The 20,429-nt window shown below is 37.0% G+C and overlaps 1 protein-coding gene across 8 annotated transcripts in view; it reads left to right on the top strand.

Annotated features, from left to right (window-relative positions):
* ATE1 (arginyltransferase 1) overlaps window positions 1–20,429 on the top strand; it is an 84,868-nt gene that overhangs the window by 46,135 nt on the left and 18,304 nt on the right. For all 8 annotated transcript variants that reach the window (XM_075757759.1, XM_075757756.1, XM_075757757.1 and 5 more), the window contains one exon: window positions 16,588–16,708. In XM_075757759.1, the coding sequence (XP_075613874.1) occupies window positions 16,588–16,708 (121 nt within the window). The remainder of the gene's footprint in view (window positions 1–16,587; window positions 16,709–20,429) is intronic.

A 20,429-nucleotide genomic window follows, 5' to 3' on the forward strand; every position in this document is an offset into this window, starting at 1 on the left:
CTAAGCCTTCTGTCTAAGGCTCTCAAATGCTGGCATCAGCTTCTACCATTTGTTTATATAACACAATTTATTGCCTTCATTGTACTAAAGAAGATAGTAGGCTCTGGAGGCAAGGAGAAAGGGTGGAAAGGAGAAAAAATGAGAATTGTGCGAGTATAAAGTTTTCAGAATGGGCTAAATTGGGACTTGGGCTGAGTTATTTTTAGTGTCAAGGTTTGTGACTATGGGACTAGGAAGGCACGTGTGTATACGTGCTGGAATCTCTCTGCCGCTCATTGCGGTTTTCCTAAGTCTCTTTTAAAGTTGCATTTTTCTTTTAGGAGAGAATATTGCATTAAACGAGGTGACAAAACAGAGGATTTTGTGGTTGTTCCTTACCGTGCCTATGGAGATCTTCTGGATGAGTTTTACCTTCCTTATTATAGTAAATTATTATTTATAGTGTTATAGTAAATGCTGGAAGTGGCAGTTCAAAGCCAGTAACAAATTAAGAATAAGCAAAACCCAGAGCAAAGATGCATTAGTACCGGACTGCAGATGATGGTAATTACGGGATTTTCACACCACCAGCATATCACTACTAGGGGAGGAGCTTGCTTTGTGTTATCCTGTGGTAGCCACCAACGTTGTTCAGATGCAAAGAGTTTAAAACCAAATCCATACTCTCTTCAATTGCTGTTAGAGGCAGTAGTCGAAGTTTGTGGAGCCTGGCAGGCTCTTGGGTCGTACCATGTTTTCATGAAGACTGTTACGAGGTCACAGGAGCTCTGCGATTGCACAGAGCAGGGCACTGAGCAGAAGGGTCAATGGAGAGGTGAAATATTTGTGTTACAGCTTCTTTAGAGCTTTTTCTTGATCTAATAAAATCAGATCCCAAAGGCATTCAAAGGTTACCTTATTGGGGAGGCCTAGCAAGACCTGGGAGCTCAGCAAACTATTGTTTTCTGAGCGTGAAATGGGAAAAAAAAAACAACCCCAAAACCACAGAACCCACTTGCTGTTTCCAGACACGGCCCTGAGGTTTCTGCTTATCATGTGAGAGAGTTAACCACTGCTGCAAACTTTACTTTGGTTAATTGTTTTCAACTGAATAACTGAACTTTTCTAAAAGGAATGACTGAAACTGTTAAGAGGAGTTATTTGCTGTGTTAGATAATTTGGGGATTCTTACTAGAAAGGTTTCAGGGGAGTGGATCATGTTTTTTAATAGAATATCATGCTGTTTGCTTCCTTCCCCATTCTCATTTCACAAATAACACTGAGCTAGAATGACAAAAAAAGGGTATGAAAATGACCCCATTGTCAACTAATTAAAGAAGAATGGGTTTGTGGAGCAAAAGTACACAGGAACCAAATTCTCTGTTCGCCCCAACACAAATGCGCTGTTGTTTTATGAATGGACAGAAGACAAGATGACCTTTTTGTTCCACTGATTTAATTTATTTATTTAAGATATTGAAGCTAGTGTTTTCAAGGGCTACCTAGTACTAATATGGTCGGTAAAGTTGACCCATTATTTATTTTATGAATTGGGGTTTTTTTTACATTCTTTCCATTTTAGTCTTTACCAGTTGGCATCATGTGCCTTGCTATTAATTGTTTTTAATTATCTTCCATTCAGAGGAAAGCAGAGAGATATTACAGTATATTTGGGAGGGCTTGCTACTCTTTGCATCCTCCATGTATATCTTAGAGTGGCAGTGAAGGACACTGAGTAAAAAGCTGTAGTGCCAGCTGAGAGCCAGTCCTGAGTTCTGCCTCTGCTTCTCAGTTTGGGCAATCTGAGGATGCTGTGCAGGGAGATCAGGTGGGAAGGTCTCCACACGGAGAAGCTTTGGGGCTGCTCCATCACAATTCCTGCTAAATTAGGTGTGGCATTGAGGAGGGATCCAAAGGACAGCACCTGTGCAGCCTAAATTATTGCAAGATGGTCTTTTATGTGTTTCTCATAAATCGATGTGCTTCTAATAGAGCTCATGTTGAAGCCCTGACTGAAACTTTATTTTAGAAGATAAATTGGTTTCTTTGAGAACTGTATCTGTTTCAGGTTTTGTTGCTGATGATGGTTTAATGGATTTATAAGCACAAAGTGTTTCTCTATCAGTGGGAGATGGTAAAGAAACTCTGTATGTTAAATGGCATCTTGATCCCATTGGTGACTGAATTGTTAGTCCTCAAATGCCTGTACTAACAGCCCCACCTTCTGATGAAGTTTTAAATGATAGTGCTGTGCGAGGAAGTTAGTGTGATGATCCAAGAAAAGAGATTATAATATTCCTCAAGCCAATGGTCGTTAAGTTGGAAAAGTTGCAAACCGCCACAAAAGAATCTAAAAATCTCTAGTACCCTACAAGCTAAATTCTGCGTAAGGTGGGCTTTCTTTAATCCTCTTGTGTCTGTGGTGATGGCGTGTATTTAGAGCAACAACAAACAAGAATGAGTGTGAACCTTCTCCTGAGAGTCTCTTAAAACTGCAGATATTGTTCCTGCCCTGAGATTTATGAACTCTTTCAGGGTTTACAGCCAAATTCTTGGCTCCTGGCTGCATTAGGTTGCTTGGACAGAGCAACTCCAAGAGAAAACTTCCCTGAAGGGGCAGCTGGAGACCTTCTGCAGGGGGTGGTGGTGGAGTTGGAATGTGCCACGCTTTGTTAACGATTGGACTTGATGATCTTAAAGGTCTTTTCCAAGCAAAATGATTCTATAGTTCTATGATTCTGCCAAACCTGCCCAGCACAACAGCCTCCCCGTGCCCGCTGCAAGCTGCTGCGCGTTAAACCAGCCTCAGATGCCACCGAGGCTGAACAGGAGGCAGAAAGGTTTATAAAAACATTTTTGGCCACTGTCCTTTAGGTGTCTAGATCTGGATTAAACTATGGTGTCAATATTTATTGGCATATGATGCTAAACGTCCAAGTATTTGTTATACTTTGCTCTCTGTTTTAGAAGTGTGTTAAAAATGCATGGAAGTGCCTGAAACTGCTTGTGTGTTTCAAGACAGGCATGCACTTGAATATGGTATGGAGGTTTATTGATTTTAAAATAAGGCAAGGTGATTACCTGGGCAATTTTTAAACTGTTTTAACTCTGAAAAACAAGGACTATAAACTGTTAGAATGTCAACAAAGTTCTTGATTATTTTTTTTTAAGTGCAGTTTTAATTTTAATACCACCCTATATTTGGATGTATGTTTAATATACCCTTGAATTACCAGGTTTTGATATGATCAGGATTTAACATAGCATATGGTATAGTTACTGATTCCAGCCCATTTGCCTTCAAACTTGTTTTCTTCTGTGAAGGTGATTATAAAGAAAACAGTTTCCAAACATCTGGCATTAAGAGAAACCTGAAGTGTTGATGTTTCAACTCAAAGACTTTGGGGATACATAATGTTAAACAGTATGTTTTCTAAACATGCAAGTAGACGTTTTTATACCTTTTAATGGTAATAATTTGGATGAAAGCATAATAGTGATTCTGTTTGAATCAACTATGAGAATAATGTTGGGCAGTTTTACAGAGCCACAAGCATGCACGTGTGCATTTACATTGCTAATAGATGCAAAATCTGCATGCAGAATTACCGCTACAGAATTTGTTACTAAAACTTCATTTTGTTCACTTTTGTGTAATAAAAATTGACTTACTTGACAAGAATTCCAGTTCTATAAGTTTAATATTTTGTTTATAATTAAGGAGACAGAATTCATTAACATAAGGAGGAGTTTGAAAACAAGTCAAGGTCAAAAGAACACGTTGAAAGGATACAATTATTTTTACTATAGTATGTCCTGAGGCAGATGTCCTTCCTTGCAAAATAGCTTGTCAAAAATTCAGTACATCTCTCTATCTAGCCATATTTTCTATGTCTTATTCCTACATTTGTTGAGTGTTCCTATGCTTGGACTCTTTCCTCACTTTCTCATATCTAGCACGGTCCCAGAGGGACTCAGATGCCCTGAAGCCCAGAAACTGGGGCTCTCCCAGTCTGGTATTTCTTCTGGCAACTAGTATAGCTACAGCCTGGCTTTCAGTTTTGAGTCTTTAGGCTGAGAAGATGAACAGAAGCTGGTACGGGCTCTGGTGGCAGCTCGGATGCCGCTTTCTGCAGTGCCGGGGGTTCGGCTCCGTGTGGTAGGTGTTTGCGTGCGGCGTAGGGGAGGCGCGATGCCGCTTTGCTTTACACGTTTCCAGTTTTGGAGCCCTCAGACCATCTCTGCTATGGTGGTGACAAAACGCTTTTTTTTTTTGCAATACAGATTTTTGCCTCGTGTTGAGACTACTGCAGTGAGGTCACTAATGGCTTCGGTTCAGACGTGTGGTTTGTGAGCTCCATGTGCTGAGTTGGTCCCAAAGCGGAGCAGGATGGTCTCCTGCCGAAAACGGACTCCTCAGAGAGCACAGACAGGCTTTGTTTACAAATTCTCCTCTCCCAGCAAACAAAGCAAGCTTGTTTAACAAATGCTTGACAAACAAAATGGACCTAAAATTAGAATGCTTTTTTCATGAATGAAAACGTACTATGAAAATAAACATTTTTAGTGACAATAGAAAAACTTGTTTTGTTGGTCCAGAATTTTTGTACAGATACTCATTGATACTTTGTACAGTTAGTTGGTGCTTTACTTGCTGTTAGGGTTTAAGTTCTAACACATGCTTGGAATACTGTGGTAAAGCGAGCCTTTTTATTTTTCATTTTTTTAATCTGCAGATGTAGGGAAGACAAGGAAGTTTAGATTTTTTTGGCAGAGATGTGTTACTGTGTCCTGATAATATACATTGTAAGCATTTAAACGTGGAGGTTTATCATTGCCTAATTTTCTCCTTCAGATTTTTAGTCTGAATAACATCTTTTTGTGAGTTAATGATGTGTTAACTTGAATTTTGCAATATTATTTAGTCAAGATCCTGCAGAAATTAGAATTTTTACTAATAACTTTCCTGTGCTGTTTTCTCCACTTTGTGCTACAACTTTACTCTTTTCTACTGTCCTAAGATTACCGTTACCACCTATTTGTGTATCTGTACCACTGTTGTTGAAGTTGTTTCTTTAGTACTGGGTTGGGTATATTTCAGTGTTGAACGACTACAGGTAAATTATTTAGCTTTTACTAGGGTTTTTTTTATTGTTGGACTTAAAAAAAACATGTCAAGTGTACCATATATTGATAGAAAGCCTTAAAGTTAAAAATCTTGTACTGTTCTGAATTATCGATTCAGAATATTATTTCTTGTTCTTAGATGGATGAAAGCAAATAGAAATGGAAAAAGCTGGAGTGGCAATTTTTAAAGTGACATTGTTTTTCAGCATGATTTGATTGCATAAACACTGTAACTGCTTTTGAAAATCCCACATAACACGTTGTAATCTAAAGCCAACATCTCTCAATTCCTAATTAAGAGTATATGTTAACTCCTGAATATCAGTGTTTCACAATTTAAAAAGCTGTCAATTATTCTAGTATTTATTATGTCTTCAAATATTCCACAGACTGAGTCAATAGCTGAGCATGAAGGTGAAGTATGAAATTATTTATTCAGCATAAGGCTACCATCAGCCCAGACTTTCCTGGGCAGCTCTTATTTTCTTGCCCTCAGAGTCATGTCTGGATAGATTTTTGGCAAGTTCTCTGTGTTTCTGGCTGAGTTTTTGGAAACCCCATTAGATGCAGAAGCAAAGCTTTGGGAATGTCTAGTATGGAGGTAGTATTCCCAGAGGTGGTGTGGTGGGTGTAGGTGGTAACGCAGAGGGAGATCTGACCTGTAAGGCTGAGAAGAAGAGCACTGAGTAGCAAGTACTAGCCTGTGCTCTGAGCAGCTTGGGGCTCATGGGTGGGTGAGAGGGATGAAGGGTTGAGGGTTTTTTGTAGGTGGGAGACAAGATGATTTGGGGCTCCAGAGAAGACTCATTGAAGATAGTTGTTGGAGAGACACTAGAAAAGTCAGGGAAAGCTTGGACACTGCTGAGCACTCACACTTGCTGGGGAAAATGGCACAAGGTCTTGGAGGTAACTACGGAACACAATGGCTGTAATGGGGAGTTTGATTTGAAGATGGACATCCAGGCAAAGAATTGTCAAAAGGGTTAAAAATACAGAGAAATTCACTGATGGGAAGAAACACAAGATTCTGTGTGCCCTGTTGGTACTGAACAGTTTTATCCAGAAGCAGAGAAGCTGCAGTTGAGTTAAGAGTAAAGTTGCAAAAGAGTAAATGTGAGACTTTATAGATACCCGAAAGTAAATACTGTATCTTACTGGTGAATATACCAGCTTTTCTCGTGTGTTGTCCTTTAGAATTACTCAGGGTCTTTATTGCTTTGAAAGATGAGAAAAAACAGAATTGAAGTGAGTCATTTTAAAAAAGAATTTAAAAAAAATTATGGACACTGCCCTCACAGCCATTCCTGTTGCGCTGGTAGTTTATTTCTGACGAATGTTAATTTTCTGGTTCCCTGTGCAATTGTACAGAAAAATATTTAAAACCATGCTTACTTTCGTTTAAATTCTATCAATTTAATTTTGTGTTTGACTGTGTGTTTTTTCTATTAAACAAACACGGTCTGTAGTGTTTTTACTTTGATAACTAGATAGCAGAAGCCTCTTTGACAGGGCATTAATTCAGCTTTCCTGTGGAGTATGTCTGTAAGCTGCTCAGACGAATGCTGTTCTTCTAGATGTGACTCCAGCTAGTGAGGTATTAATGAATGTTTAAAGCTATTTGATATCAGTGTGACAATTTTGTGTATGTAAGTGTAAAGCGTGAGTATGATATATTAGGTTGTGCATATTTTTCCTGTGATTATGTCACTTTATGTTAAATATAAGAAAATAAACTTTAATACTTAATTTCATACATTTAATTTAATGAACTAAAAAAATATTGTCAGCTCATGGCAGCTCTTCAAGAGAAAGATATAGGATCCACATGATTGAAACACTCGCTTTTTTTTGCTTCTCACAGCTGCCAAAATAAACTCCTTTTGAGCTAGATCTAAGTCAACATAGTTGGTGTGTCTCTAATGAAGCATTCCTCTTGAGGCCCCTACTTGGGTTTTATCTTTTTGACACAGGATTTTTTTAATCTTTCTTTTCCAAGTTTAATGCTAGGGTGTCCTTAAGAATTTCTGCAGCACGTTTAAAGTAAACAAGTTCCATTTTGGTTATGATACGATTTTTATTCCCGAGACCTTTGTTTTTTGAAGTAAAAAGACAACACATATTACATTTTTTTTCTGTACTATACTTCATATTTTTTTAAGTTGTTGAAATGGCTAAAATTCAGCAAAGCTAATATTCATCAAATGTATGAGCTTAATTCTTCTTTTCTTCTTGTTTTCCACTCATACTTTTTCAAAGTGTGCTACTTTTTTAGGATTCTTGAGTAACTTCTCTATGAGCAGGATGGATACTAGCTTCCAGCTTCAGTAGTATGTCTGTGTGGTACCATCTTTAATTAGCTTGTTCCCAACTGGATTTTTAATGGCAATTTCCAGTAAATGTTAACTGGTTTTATATATTTTATTTAAAATAATAAAATCATGGGTTTTTTCCTCTAAAATATTTGACCATACAACTGTTTTAAATTCATAGGGAATCTCAGTCTCTAAATGTGTACAAATACACCTTGAATTCGAAACATTCTTCAGAATTTCAGTCTTATGTTGCTGTCAGTGTACTGCCAGTTTAGTATCACTGAGATTGCCCAAGTATTAGTAAACAAGAGAGAGATAAAATGGCACTATTTGAAGCTATGCAGTGTTTTAGTATTCTTGGTGGCAGTTTCTGGAGTTCCAGCCAGGAACGTACAGTATGGTTTTCCTGTAAGTACCATCCCATATCAGCATCTTGTATTTTTGTATGCCAAACACAAAGTTTATGTAGGAACACTGAAAGAAAGCTAAACTTAGTTTCAGTATTGTATTTTAATAAAATATGTACATGGCACAGATTAGCAGATATAAGCAAAAAAAGAAATAATAATAAAAAAGGAACCTTGGGAAATACAAAAAGGCAAAATGGATACATCAATAGTTTGATGATGTAAAAGTACTTAGAAAGCATGCTTAAAAAGTGACCCTAATTTTATGCAAGCTTTTTGGAGTAGCTACGTGCTTGTAATATTTCTCTTTGTTTCTCAGTTTCAAGAGTTGGATTCGTACTTGTCTGTCACTTGCATATTATTTTATTTCAGCTTTAGATAAATGGCCAGCCAACTTAGAGCAGTTCAGAATCCGTAAACTTGCTCTTTCTGTCATCAAAAGTCTGGAGCCAGGGTACCATAGCTGTTGTAGAGTAAATAATGCTCCTTGTTGGTCTGGAAGGGACTATTTTGTAATGTTTTTGCACCATTGTCTCTACAGCATGAAACACCACGCGCATGGCTTTGAGCAGCCTTACACCGTACTTCACAGGTTGTGTGCTATGATTTATAGTTATCACATGGCACTTCCCAAGTGAAAGGGCAATGTTGGATTGTTTATATAATTCTCCCAGCTCAAACTTACCAAAAATATATAAAATCATAAAGCAGTGCTTCCCAATGATACTAATTGTACAGGCTAGAAACTCTGAATTAATACATGGTGTTGAAGGAACAGTGGAAATGTGGAGAGTCAGAAGTGACTGAGAAGTGTAGCTGGAGAGGAATCCGTAAAGGGTGGAGAGAGCATTTTAATTTAGAATGGTTTTCCCCATCTCTCTGCTACCAAAAAGGGCACAAATTTGAGGTTGTTTTCAGACAACGGTTTATAAGATGCTCATGGAAATTCAGCCTAGTAGCATTCACTGTTTAGATTTTTACTGAAATCTAAGAACAGTAAATGTAAAGCTTCTATGTATGTATCTAGCTATCTGTCTTAGCTAGAAAGAAAAAAAAAAAAGAGCGAGAACAGGTATGGGGTGGGAATAGGCCCAGATGTTTAATGGCTTGTGTCCAAGTTCAGAAATGTTACTGTACATGAGACACCCATTGAGTAAATCTCAAAATGCAAAGAATATGAACATAAAAGACTGGCAACCGCCCCCCTGCAAAAGTTATCTTTAAATTGTCTTTTCATGAGTAGGCATTTAAGTGTGTGATTGTCTAGTCATCAAGGAGATGTAATTCCTGAACATACAGATTTATTTTTTTTCCTTTTTTAGCCTAATCACTGGCTTTATTTCAGATCCAGTGGCTTTAGTTGCTTAGAACAAGCAATGGAAAACTCTCACTTACTGGTCTTTATAAATGAAAAAGAATTATCTCTGTAATTAATACGGTGGTGTTAGAGTGGATAATGGCATCTGTTTGAGTATGGTCATGGATATACGTTATCTAAAGCAGCACTTTGTTGGCTTCTTGGATCTTGCTGATGGCACACTTGTATATTAATGTGTAGCAGTTCATAGCTTGGATCTTGTCACATAAACATCCCCAGGGTCCCTTAGCTTGTTATACTCGGTGAGTGGAGGGAAAGATAATATTGGCATATAAAAGGAGGAAGAACTGGACAGAGTTAGAGACTAAAGGGGAAAGGAGAAGAGGGGAAAAAAAAAAGTCCCAAACTTTCCCCTTTTTCCTGAATAGAAAGCATTTTTTTCTCTAGCAGTCCATGAGCCTTTTCAAACACCTGTTAACCATTTTCCAGTATCAAAAGCAACTTAGAAAATGTTAAATATTTCAGATTACTTTTATGAAAGAGGACAAGGTGAAAGCAGCTATTTAGAGTGTACGCAGTTATGAAGATAACAAAATCCAAACAATTCAAGAGATTCCCAGAGAACAGCATGTGTTGGGAAAACAAATGATAATACTTTCTGAAAGTATTTCACAGGAGGAGGGGAAGTATTTCTTTGTAAGTGCTTCCATGCAGACCACCATAGGCAAATAAAGTGTTGAGATTTACCTTAAATCAGAGTGAAATTTAAGATAAATTTAATTCCATTTTTTTGTGGTGGATTAAGGGCATGTAGACAGTTAATGACCGAGTAACAGCGTGGTAGTTGTAGGATATTTAGCATGAATCTTGGCTGTCTTCCTTTTTGTCTTTTACTCATTATCTTAATCTGATTTACACTTACTCAAGATACTTTATTTACCTGAGAGACACTATGAAAACCGTCTGAAACACTAAAAATTTTTGTAGTGAGTGGAGAACAGCTAAGTATGAATATGCAGTCAATATTTGTAGGAAACTATTTAAGAGATGTAGGAAAGAAGTAGCATAACTATTTTCTCCTTGGAAACAGTTTATCATCAGTTATTTCTGTCAATACTTTACATTGAATTGGGAAATGAACAGAAAAGAGGTGAAAGTTGGCAAATTTTACCATTGCTCTGGTCAGTCAGTTTAAAGATTGTTGGGGCACTAAACAAAATAGCAAAAAATAACACGTTAACTGATCTAACTAAGTGTTGGTATGCTTCTATTTGAAATACAAGTTGAAATATTTGTATTTCACTTATAGGAAATCAAACGATATAGGAGAAGGTGAATGCTTCTCTGCGCTTCTATATTTGAGATGCATTGGGAAGAGCATTACAGCTCCCTGTAATGGCCTGTAAACTTCCCATTACACAGGTTTTGTGCCTCGGATAATGGAACTGAAAGAATGAGAATCAGCACAGCTTTTTGAAGAGGAAGGAATATTTCCCTTGCACTTGATATACTTCTCAAAAGTACTTTGAGTTTTGTGAGCTAGAAAATGAGTTTTGTTTATTATTCATAACATCTTTTAAGGATTACAATGCATTATTCTTTAATAACAGAAAGGTGGCTAAGCTCTCAAGAATGCAATTCTTGGGTCCTAAAAATATCGATTGCATAATGAATTCAAAGTTTGGAGTTTGGATAAGAGCAGCTTGTTTGATACTGGCACTGGAGTATCAGGCAGTCTGTTTGCACGTGCCAATGTGGACTCCACGGTTAAATCCAAATTGTTACTTACTCATTGAATTACCCACAAGCTATACGTTGGCTGATTTAACTCCTTTTTGGTATATACTTGTTTGCTGAATACGTCTGATGATAAATCTGAGGTCTTCAACCATATCTCATTGATGAATAAACGTGCCTCATTTGTTCCATATCTATTAATCTTGGAGAACTTTTGAGTTTGTTTAAAAAGATCCAAAAAATTGGTGACTAGGAGGTGGGAGTGAATTTGTGTAGGTTGTTTTGGGGTGGGGTTTTTTTTGGTTGCTTTTCTTCAGTCTTTCAGGCCTTCCACAGATGGATCCCATGTGAGTGACTGCGGACGGTTGGAAGCACAAACGGATTCAGATGTTGGGCTCACCGCGCCGGCGCAGCGTGGCACGGTCCAACCTCCGTCTGTGAAAACACAGCAGTTAGAGTTACTTGTAAAGGACTCTCCTGGGGATCGATAAAGTCTACTTCTGTTTATGTAATGAAATCAGGGAGCAAGGGTCTGCTGTAGTACTTCTGCTGATGGGATTCCAGCGGGGTTGTCTTTCAATGAAAAGACGGAATGTAATAAACCCGTAGCCTGGCGTGCTCTTTCTCGGGCGGCGCTGCCTCACTCTAATGGATTACTGTTGATAATTTGGGGTTACTTTGTTTACGTAGTCTGAGAGCTTCTTTTAAAGCAGCTGGCTGGAAGTGGAGACGAGGGCAGTCTTAATTCACTTTTAATAAAAGATCAATGGGTTTATTGTGAAAAAATAGAATACAGATGTAAACTCTACCTGATAAAAGAATTAAATGTGTGTTTAACCTTCCTATCTTGTTTTTTCAGTGCTACTGGTGTTTGACCTTCCTCGGTTTTGAGACTGTTCTCTTTCTTGGTCGTTTTACATTTTAAATTTTACTTAGACTACAAAAACAAACTCTGCTGGTGTTTTTCATCTCAAGTGCTTACCAAATCCCTCAGATTTTACAAAATATTTAAAAAGTAATCTCCCAACTAAAGTCTCATTAAAACCTTTGCCCTTCCTGTGGAACAAAAGTTCAGAGAAGTTCTGGTCGATTCTTATTTGGAAACTGTAAAACAAAAAATATCACGGTGTGAAGTATTAATTTAGGCTTGGCAGCCTCACTGTAAAATTTATTTCCAGAAGTTTCCAATTAAAATGCAGCATGTCTAATAGTGTAAGGGAAAGCACCTTAAAGGCTCTTTATATTATATAGGAGGAAAAATGTCCCAAACATTAGCAAAAAATAAGAAGTCTTGGAGGTATTTTTTATAAAATAGTCACATTTATACTACAATATATTGACTTAGCAGGAAAAACCACATACTCAGGATTTTCTTAGCAATACTAATTATTGATTTTTAATCAAGCCATTTGATAGATTAATCAGATACTTATAAAGATGCATTTTTTTCCTTTGGTTTTCTTTATCTTCATTATACCTTATGCTCTCTCGCTCCTTGAACAATACAGTTTGGATGTTTTCCCCCCTGTGGCCCTTTTGCCTGTTTCAAAGGAGAGAAAGCAAAATTGGAAAGAGGACAGGTTGACTGGGATGGTTGAACGTACGGAATAGCCTGTGTTAGAGGAACAAGTAAAGAATTTAGGTCCCTTCAGACTGATGGGAACACCACATTTATCTGTAAAATCACGGTGATAAGGCAACGATTGTTCGCTGCGTTTCTGTAGTAGAGGTAGGAATGGTCAACAAATGGAAGTACAGTTTGCAGGTTGAAGTAAATTAAATCAGTTGTTCAGGATTATTGAATGGCAAAATGCATTATTACTGAAGTTATCTGATTGTGGAAGGATCTGTACTGCAGACTGTTGGAGGTCAAGAGAGTATTGGTAGAGTAACACTATGTGCTTTTGTACTGTTCTTTTAGTCTTCACTGAGCGTTTTCTATTGACAGCCGTCAGAAACGGGATATTTGACTGTACCATGGACCTCTGGTGTGATGTGCAGTGGCTGTTCTCATGATATAACAGCTCAAAATTGTTAGTGTTCTGTCTCAAGCAGCGTGTTTCTGGATGTCCATGAAAAATTTAAACAGCATCAAAAATAATGACATTTTAGGTAAATGTATTTTGTTATTTCCAGAAACATTTCAAAATAGCACATTTTACATCTTCTTGGATATTTCTCGACAAAATGTAGATGCACAGACAGAAGTATGTGCAGTTGCTGTATATTGACAGTGCATTTCATCAGCAGGTGGTATTGGATTTAAGAAGCTGGAACATAAGACAAGCGCTTAGGGATGGTCTGTAAGATGATACTTTTTGTTGAAAGTCTTGTAGTTAAGTATTCCCAAGATGATGTGGACAGCATAAACAGTGCTACTGTGCAAGAGCTTCTATATTATGAGATAAAAGAAAGTAAAATGTTTTCACTTGTGGGTTTTTACCATAGACTGAATTACTTCTGAAATGTATGCTAATTTAATCTGAAGCCAAAGAGAAATGATTTTCCAAAATAGTTTTGCAAACTTGATGAAGTTGTTCTACTGTGATAAATAGCTCTGCAGCAGTTCCCGTCAGGAGATCCCCTTTCTATTTTGGATTTATGTTGGGTGTATACTGCAAATCAGCAATACTAAGCATAAGAGGGAATATAAATAGTATGCTTGGAGGCAAATTTTTTTTAGATGATGTAACAGTTTTAGAGCAAATAATGAAATGTGAACATTGTTCTTGAATTGCAGGTGCTCCTATACATGAGGCAGAATCTGGCTGGATTCTCAGGTTCAGATTTTTAACAGCCCAGGAATAAGGGGGAGGGGGAAGTGAGGTGGATTCATTGTTTACTTTCATGTTGAGTTTTTAGCATTTTTAAGTAAATTGAGAGTAAGTGCTTAGGGGAGGAAAAAAGGGGACAAAAGCCCTTAGAAATTACTGCATTTGATTTAACAGCTTCTGTGGATTCCCTTTTTAATTCTATCAGTATAGAGACAGTGCCAACGCTGTTCATTGGGAAACTCACCTCTGTGTGTCATTCCGTGGAGGAAGTGGTAACACGGAGAGTCATGGGATGTGGGTTTAACCAGTACAGTAAATAAAATGCCTTTGCAAGAGAAATATCCTACTTCTAGTATATTTGGAAATCCTTTTAAAAAGGGATGATATTGAAGAGCATCAATGGCTTGTTTAATTTTTACCTCTGGTTACGTCATGTGTCACTGGTCAGTGATGTGTCATCACCTCAGCCTCCATATCTTCAGGGAAGTTTATTAACAAGATTCTAAATTTTGGGGGAGGAAAACATCTAAAGGAAGTTACCTTAGAACTATTTCTTCCTTTTTCTCTCCTGAGTATTTTGACACCTAAAATGAATCCCGAATCTACAGTGCTGGGATAATCAATTTTTCCCAGTACTGTTTTGCTCAGTACTGAAGAAACTCTTTTTAGTTATAACCAAACTTGTAATGCTGCAATGCAGTTAACTTTATACATCCCATTTTATGACAGAATATGACATTATAGAAGTAGTTGGGAAATTTAGAATAGGGCTGTGTAGTGCTATAATTTTCACGTGTGGGATTCACAAATCTGATATATTTCAGGATGGAGGGGCAGTATCTTGTGGGAAAACTGGCTGAGTAATCTTTACTTACACCCATGAGTATACCCCCGCTACTAGGAAAGACTAAATTGCCACCTTGTAGTTTCTGTGCTTAAGCACAGCTCTGAAAGGTGGTTACTTGGCTGTTTCTGCCTTCTTGGCCAGTTGAGAAAATGTCTTTAAATCAGCAAGTAATTATGTTCTAATTTTTTTTTTTTTTAGATCTGACTGAAAAGGCATATTTTTTCCCCACGTCCTTATGTTGTTTCATCTGAGTAATGGTGACTAAAAGTGTTCTTTAAGCATTACCTTCACATACCTTTCAACTATTTCTGTTTAGATAGCGTAACATTTCAAAGCGGTTTATTTAATAATGTCATTTCCATTCTCTGGTTTTGGAGGATTTTCTAAGGCCTTGAGGTTTAAGCTTCTCCGTGGAATTGGAGGAATATTATTTTAACTTTACATAGAAATTTGCATTTAATTAAAAAAAAAAACCACCACAAACCCCCACCAAAAAACCGACAAAGATAGTTACAAGTCAATTCCGAATGTTTTTCACATGAGAAGATCAGAGACCTACAGACTCATTTTGGACAGATACATCAGATATTTGACAAGGTTCAGCATGAAGCTTGGTTGTTTTATTGTTGTTGGATTTTTTTTTTTTCCATGTGGACAGTTATGACTTTGTATTGGAGATAATTTTTGTATTTCTTACTTGACAATTTACAGTTGGTGGGAAATACCTAATGAAAACAGTTAATTCTACTGTAAATATTAAGGGTGGGACACTAAGAGAATAAAAGGGATTGGGAATCTTTGCAAACATTCAAAAAATGGTGGTTCTGATTCTCAAAAATTGGGTGTTGCTGCATAAGGCTGTGTCTAAAAGAAGAAAGCAGAGCTTGTGAATGCAACTTTTTAAAATATGTCTTTATCACCAGACTCTAATCACAGTAATTGTCTAAGTCCATTCCCAAACATTGGTCAGCTTCATTCAAGACCACTTTGCCTTTTTTCATAGTAGATGTTGGGGGGAAAAAAAAAATCAACTTCATATCGAGATGATCATGTTCATTACCTATTTAAAGTAATTGATAAGAAGAACTCTGTTGCATCAATTGCAGTGTGACTTATAGCACCCAGTCTTTTAGCTGTTGCCTCAAGACCTGTATAATGGAAATTCTTAAACTTTTTCATTTACTGTATGTTTCTGTTTTTCAAGCTGTTATATGTAATGAATTTTCAATTTAAAAGTTAATTTGATATGGCTACCATATGGCTCTGAATGTTGAGAGGGTATGGATTAAATGAGTAATGGCTCAAAGATAGATTTTTGACTTAAGTTATAGGCTGATGAATAATTTTATTTTAAATCAAATGAAGATCTGATTAGAAGAGGTTATTATTGCTGAGGTGGTGATTTTCTGTGTAGCTGAAGGGAAAATAATTATGGCTGTTTAGTTTCTGGGAACGTCTGCAAAGAATATCTTTTTAATAAATCAACAAAAAATGGTAGAATTCCACCAATCATTACCTATAAGCTATTCCAGGAAGAACTCCATGAATTAAAAAGAAAAGGTTACTATTTAAGTAGCAATGAACAAAAGGCTCCATCACTAATGCAATAAAAATAGCATTCTGCTTACTGTTAAGTAGGTTTTTTTCTATTAGATTTTTCTTTTTCGGTCTCTATTATTTGCTAGAATGAACAACACTTGCGACGAGCTGCTTTTGGAGGTGCTGAGTTCTTAGTGTCGGCACCAGCTCAGCAGAACTCCAGAGGATAACTTCAATACAGAGTTTCAGTAAGCAAAGCCAAAACTTTTATAGTTCATCTTGGATATCGTAAAAAAGGGTTATATTAATTTTACATTTTCTTCAAGTGCCAAGGTTAAGTTTATATTCCTGAGATGGTGCTGAAATTACTAAAGGAGTAAGCCTTTCAGTGAAGCTGTTTCTGACTCATTTGGTGTAGATTAGATTAAAACTATTCTGTGTTCATAGGAAAATCTGGAAAGTTGTAGCCGGGGTGTTCTTGTGCAACTGATATGACTGCTCACTACTTTTTTTTTTTTTCTTTTTTTTCTTCTTTTCTCCTTTCTAGGGTCAGTATAGGCCCTCTGACTTGTTGTGCCCAGAGACATATGTCTGGACGCCTATTGAGCAATGTCTGCCCCTGCTCGAGCACTCGAAATACTGTCGATTCAACCAGGACATAAAAGCAGGTAAGTTTACAAGTAATGATAGATCTGTAAATTGTCTGTCTTGTTTTTATAATGTATTGGTATCATCTGCTGCTGAAGCATTGTTGAATTTTTACCTCTAATCTTATCTGTAAAGGATAAAAAGTGTAAAATTCACAACTCCTCCAGCAAGCATTAGCAAATAGAGAGTTTTATCTTTCAACATAAAATAAGCAGTCCACATTTTAAGTACATTCGGTTTTACAGACTACATGTAGTTCAAAATTAACACATATTGCTGCCTTTCAGATAATTATGTTTGTTATTCTGTGCATGAACAAAACAGATCAAATAATTATTCCTCCCTTATTCCGACTGGAATCTAAAGAAAGGAAATTAGAATCAATACAGTAAAGTGAAAGGGAAGAAGAGAAGCTGAAAGGCATCGAGTGCTTTTGTTAAGAAACAAACTGACAGATTTAGTTTAACTATCTCAGAGAATTTGAAGAATACAATGGACAGCAGAAACACCTTAAACATCTTGAATAGACGGGGCATAGATTTTTACATTCTCTGAAATAGATACTTAGTGATTTGCTAGCATAGAATGGTTAAAAACATTCCAGGCTAGAACATGATACAGTAATGATACTGTAATCAAATGGAAAAAAAAAACCCCATGTATTTGCTTTAGCTACTGACTCGGTGGGCTGATCACAGGCCCCAAAGGAGCTGTGTGAGAGAGTGCTTGGTGTGGTGCTTGGATGGAAAACAAAAAAACTGATTAACTTCTTCTTTATTAATTGCAAATTGCTGACTATCTTCTTGAAATTTTCTCTTTCCCCACTGAGTAACAGTCAAGAAAGGTTGTAGTATTAGTCAGAGATGTCGGTGATTAAGCTCAAGAGTACATAACGTCATGGTCTTTCTAGCCATCAAAATACAGATTTACCCATCCCCGAGTTTGAGTAGTCTTCAACAGCTTCTACTGTCTTTTTATTTTTCATGGCTGTAGTTTAATAAAATTTTCATTCGCTAGCTGGTTAACTGTTGGATGGGCAGTATGTAGATAAAGGGAAAGAATTTGAAGAGAGATGACTGCTTAAGCAGGATTGTGAAATTCTGGAAAACCTGCTTCAATTTCTTGCTTTTCCTTGTCCTGTGCATGTTACCATTTGTGCTGTGACTTGTGTGCTCAACTGGAACGCTAGATACTTCCTAAGTGTAAAAGTTCTGAAAAGCTAATACTCTAATTAAAATACTACAATATTTTATAGTAATCTCATTAGATGAAGTACGTTTCTAGATACAGATACTGATTTAAAAGATTTAGCAGCAGAATTATGTTCTGTGTAAATAGACAATGTTCTTTAGAGATTGTACAGGTAGCCGTGCAATGCGGTGGGAAATAGACTGAGGAGCGTGCTTGGATGCTCTTTGAAAACAGTATCTGTCACCATGGGGAAGGCTCAATGTGTAAGAGATTTTAATGGGCGGCACATCACGTCTTGATCAGCTAAAATCATCGTTAGATTGGTGAGAGGAAATTGGAAAAAAAATTACAAAGGTAGGAGGAAGAAGAGAAATGGTTTTGGAGGCCAGCGGTGTTCAAAATACTCTTGTTGTTTAGAAAAAAAAGTAGTGCATTCATATAAACTCAAAAATAACGACTAAACTACTGCCTTTGAAGGTGATAACCCCGTAAAAGCAAAGGGGCATCATCATCTTCATTCTGTGAAATTCCAGTGGCATACCACGCATTTGGAAACTGCAGGATATAAAACTTTGCATCATTATCAGCACAAAATATCTCACTCCAGACACAACTGGAACTGTGACTTATGTCCTGTGGTTTAAGGAAATTAAAACATAGCTACACGTTGAAATGCACTGGACCTGCTGTGAGCTTATAATCATTCGAGGTTTAAATAGTTGCTACCTCTAAGGAAGCTATTTCTCAACAGTAAAATGATTTTCCTTCGTACTTCTTTACTTTCCACAATAGTCAGTAAATTCACTATAACTTCATTAAACTCGTATTAAAAAAGAGCAATAGGAATGATGGTGTGCTTTATTCCTCATGAATCAGCTTTCTATAATACTGCCTGTAATTATGTCGGTTAAGTATGTCATGATTTATCAGGAGTGGGACTTCCGACATAGAAGCAGAGGCAATAACCAGATCCAGTAAACAGCTGGGAGACATAGTGCGACTTGCATTGCTGCCTGGGGCAAGAAAACAGTCACTGCAAATGGTCATCTTTTCATATTGTCTGTAATGTCAGAAAAGTTCTGAAACATTACCTCACACTAGTTTGTTCATCATGTTTGGCAATTTTTGAACTCCTTTTCTCTCCCTTTAAAAAAAAATTTAAAAATTACCGAATAAATTTACTGTTCGCAGGTTATGAAAATGCTTTATAGAATATTGTAGGTGAGTGCTACTTCAGGAGAGGGTGCTGTGCGCTCTGATCTTCCAGGTCTCTACAATATGGAAAGGATTTCTGAGTATTCATGCACATTACATTGCAGAGGTCCTTCCTATAATCAGATTTACTTTTTCCTTTCTGGGCGAAAAAAAAAAAGGAAAAAAATAGATGCTCACAAAAAGCAGCAATTTTTTTCTAAAGTATCAGAAAATATTAATTGATATTTGCAGAGGATTTCTGTCTGTTTTGCATTATGTGGTTGTCCCGAGCTCGAGCATTTTCAAATGGTTTTAAAGTGTATTGTTTTCTATCCCCTCCTCCTCTGACGTCTAATACTTTTGTTAACAGTTGGAGAATGAAGAAGAGAGGACAGACAAACTAAACAAAGTTCTTAACTCTTTATAACACAGAGATAAGTCTAAAAAGTATCTAACAGTTAATAACTTAAAAAAGCAATCGTAGGAACTATAATAACTTTTTGTTGTTTAGGATGGCAAATCACGGGTGCCTGATGGTTGAAATAGGTCCAACTCTTTACTACTTCTGGCCAGCAAAATGAGATTCAACCTTACTTAACGTCAAAACACTGCAGTCATACAGAGGCAATGATGAGGTCTTGTGCCAGCAAACACTCAAATTTGTTATTTAAATAAACCGCTAGTTAGGAACTGCACATAAAGAGCCTACATTTATTGAAAAAACATCAGTTACTTTAGCGGGAAAATAAAAATGAATAGCAATGCTTAGACAGCGTTCCTGGATAAAAGGTCATGTTTATCTAGTTTTGGTTAAATTACCAGTTTTGCCTAAATTACTCATGCCTTAGAACAGATTTTTCATTTTTGTTGTGTGTTCCATCTGAAAAATTCAGAAGACCTGGCATCATCTTATAAATGAGAGAGGTTTATTAGGATTCTGATGGGTTTATTATTAAACAGTGGCCAGTCATTTGCTTACAAATAAATAAGCAGTTAGTGAGGTAGGGCAGTAATTAGAGGCTTTGGGTACCGAAGCATGCTGCAAATTGCAATTGTGCTGAACTGCATTTAACAGGCCATTAGCCTTTACTTTGTAAGGATGAAAACCCTATGTGAAATGAAGATGTAATTACGTTGAAGAAAAAAGTTAATGAAAAGATTGCTCTGCAGATAAGTACTTGTCAGTGACTTTGACAACTTACCAAAACTGATGAACAAAATTCAGTCACATGATAGCTTCTCCTAAAAATATTCCTGGGCACGGTCCGTCTGTCACACTAGTCAGCTTCCTCCTCAAAACTGGTCTTCAGGGTTTTACTTCATTGGTGCTTTCACTAACAGCTTCGCCCATGGAAC

The sequence above is a fragment of the Balearica regulorum genome, chromosome 7, assembly GCF_011004875.1.
Source record: "Balearica regulorum gibbericeps isolate bBalReg1 chromosome 7, bBalReg1.pri, whole genome shotgun sequence".
In the NCBI taxonomy this organism is placed as follows: Eukaryota; Metazoa; Chordata; class Aves; order Gruiformes; family Gruidae; genus Balearica; species Balearica regulorum.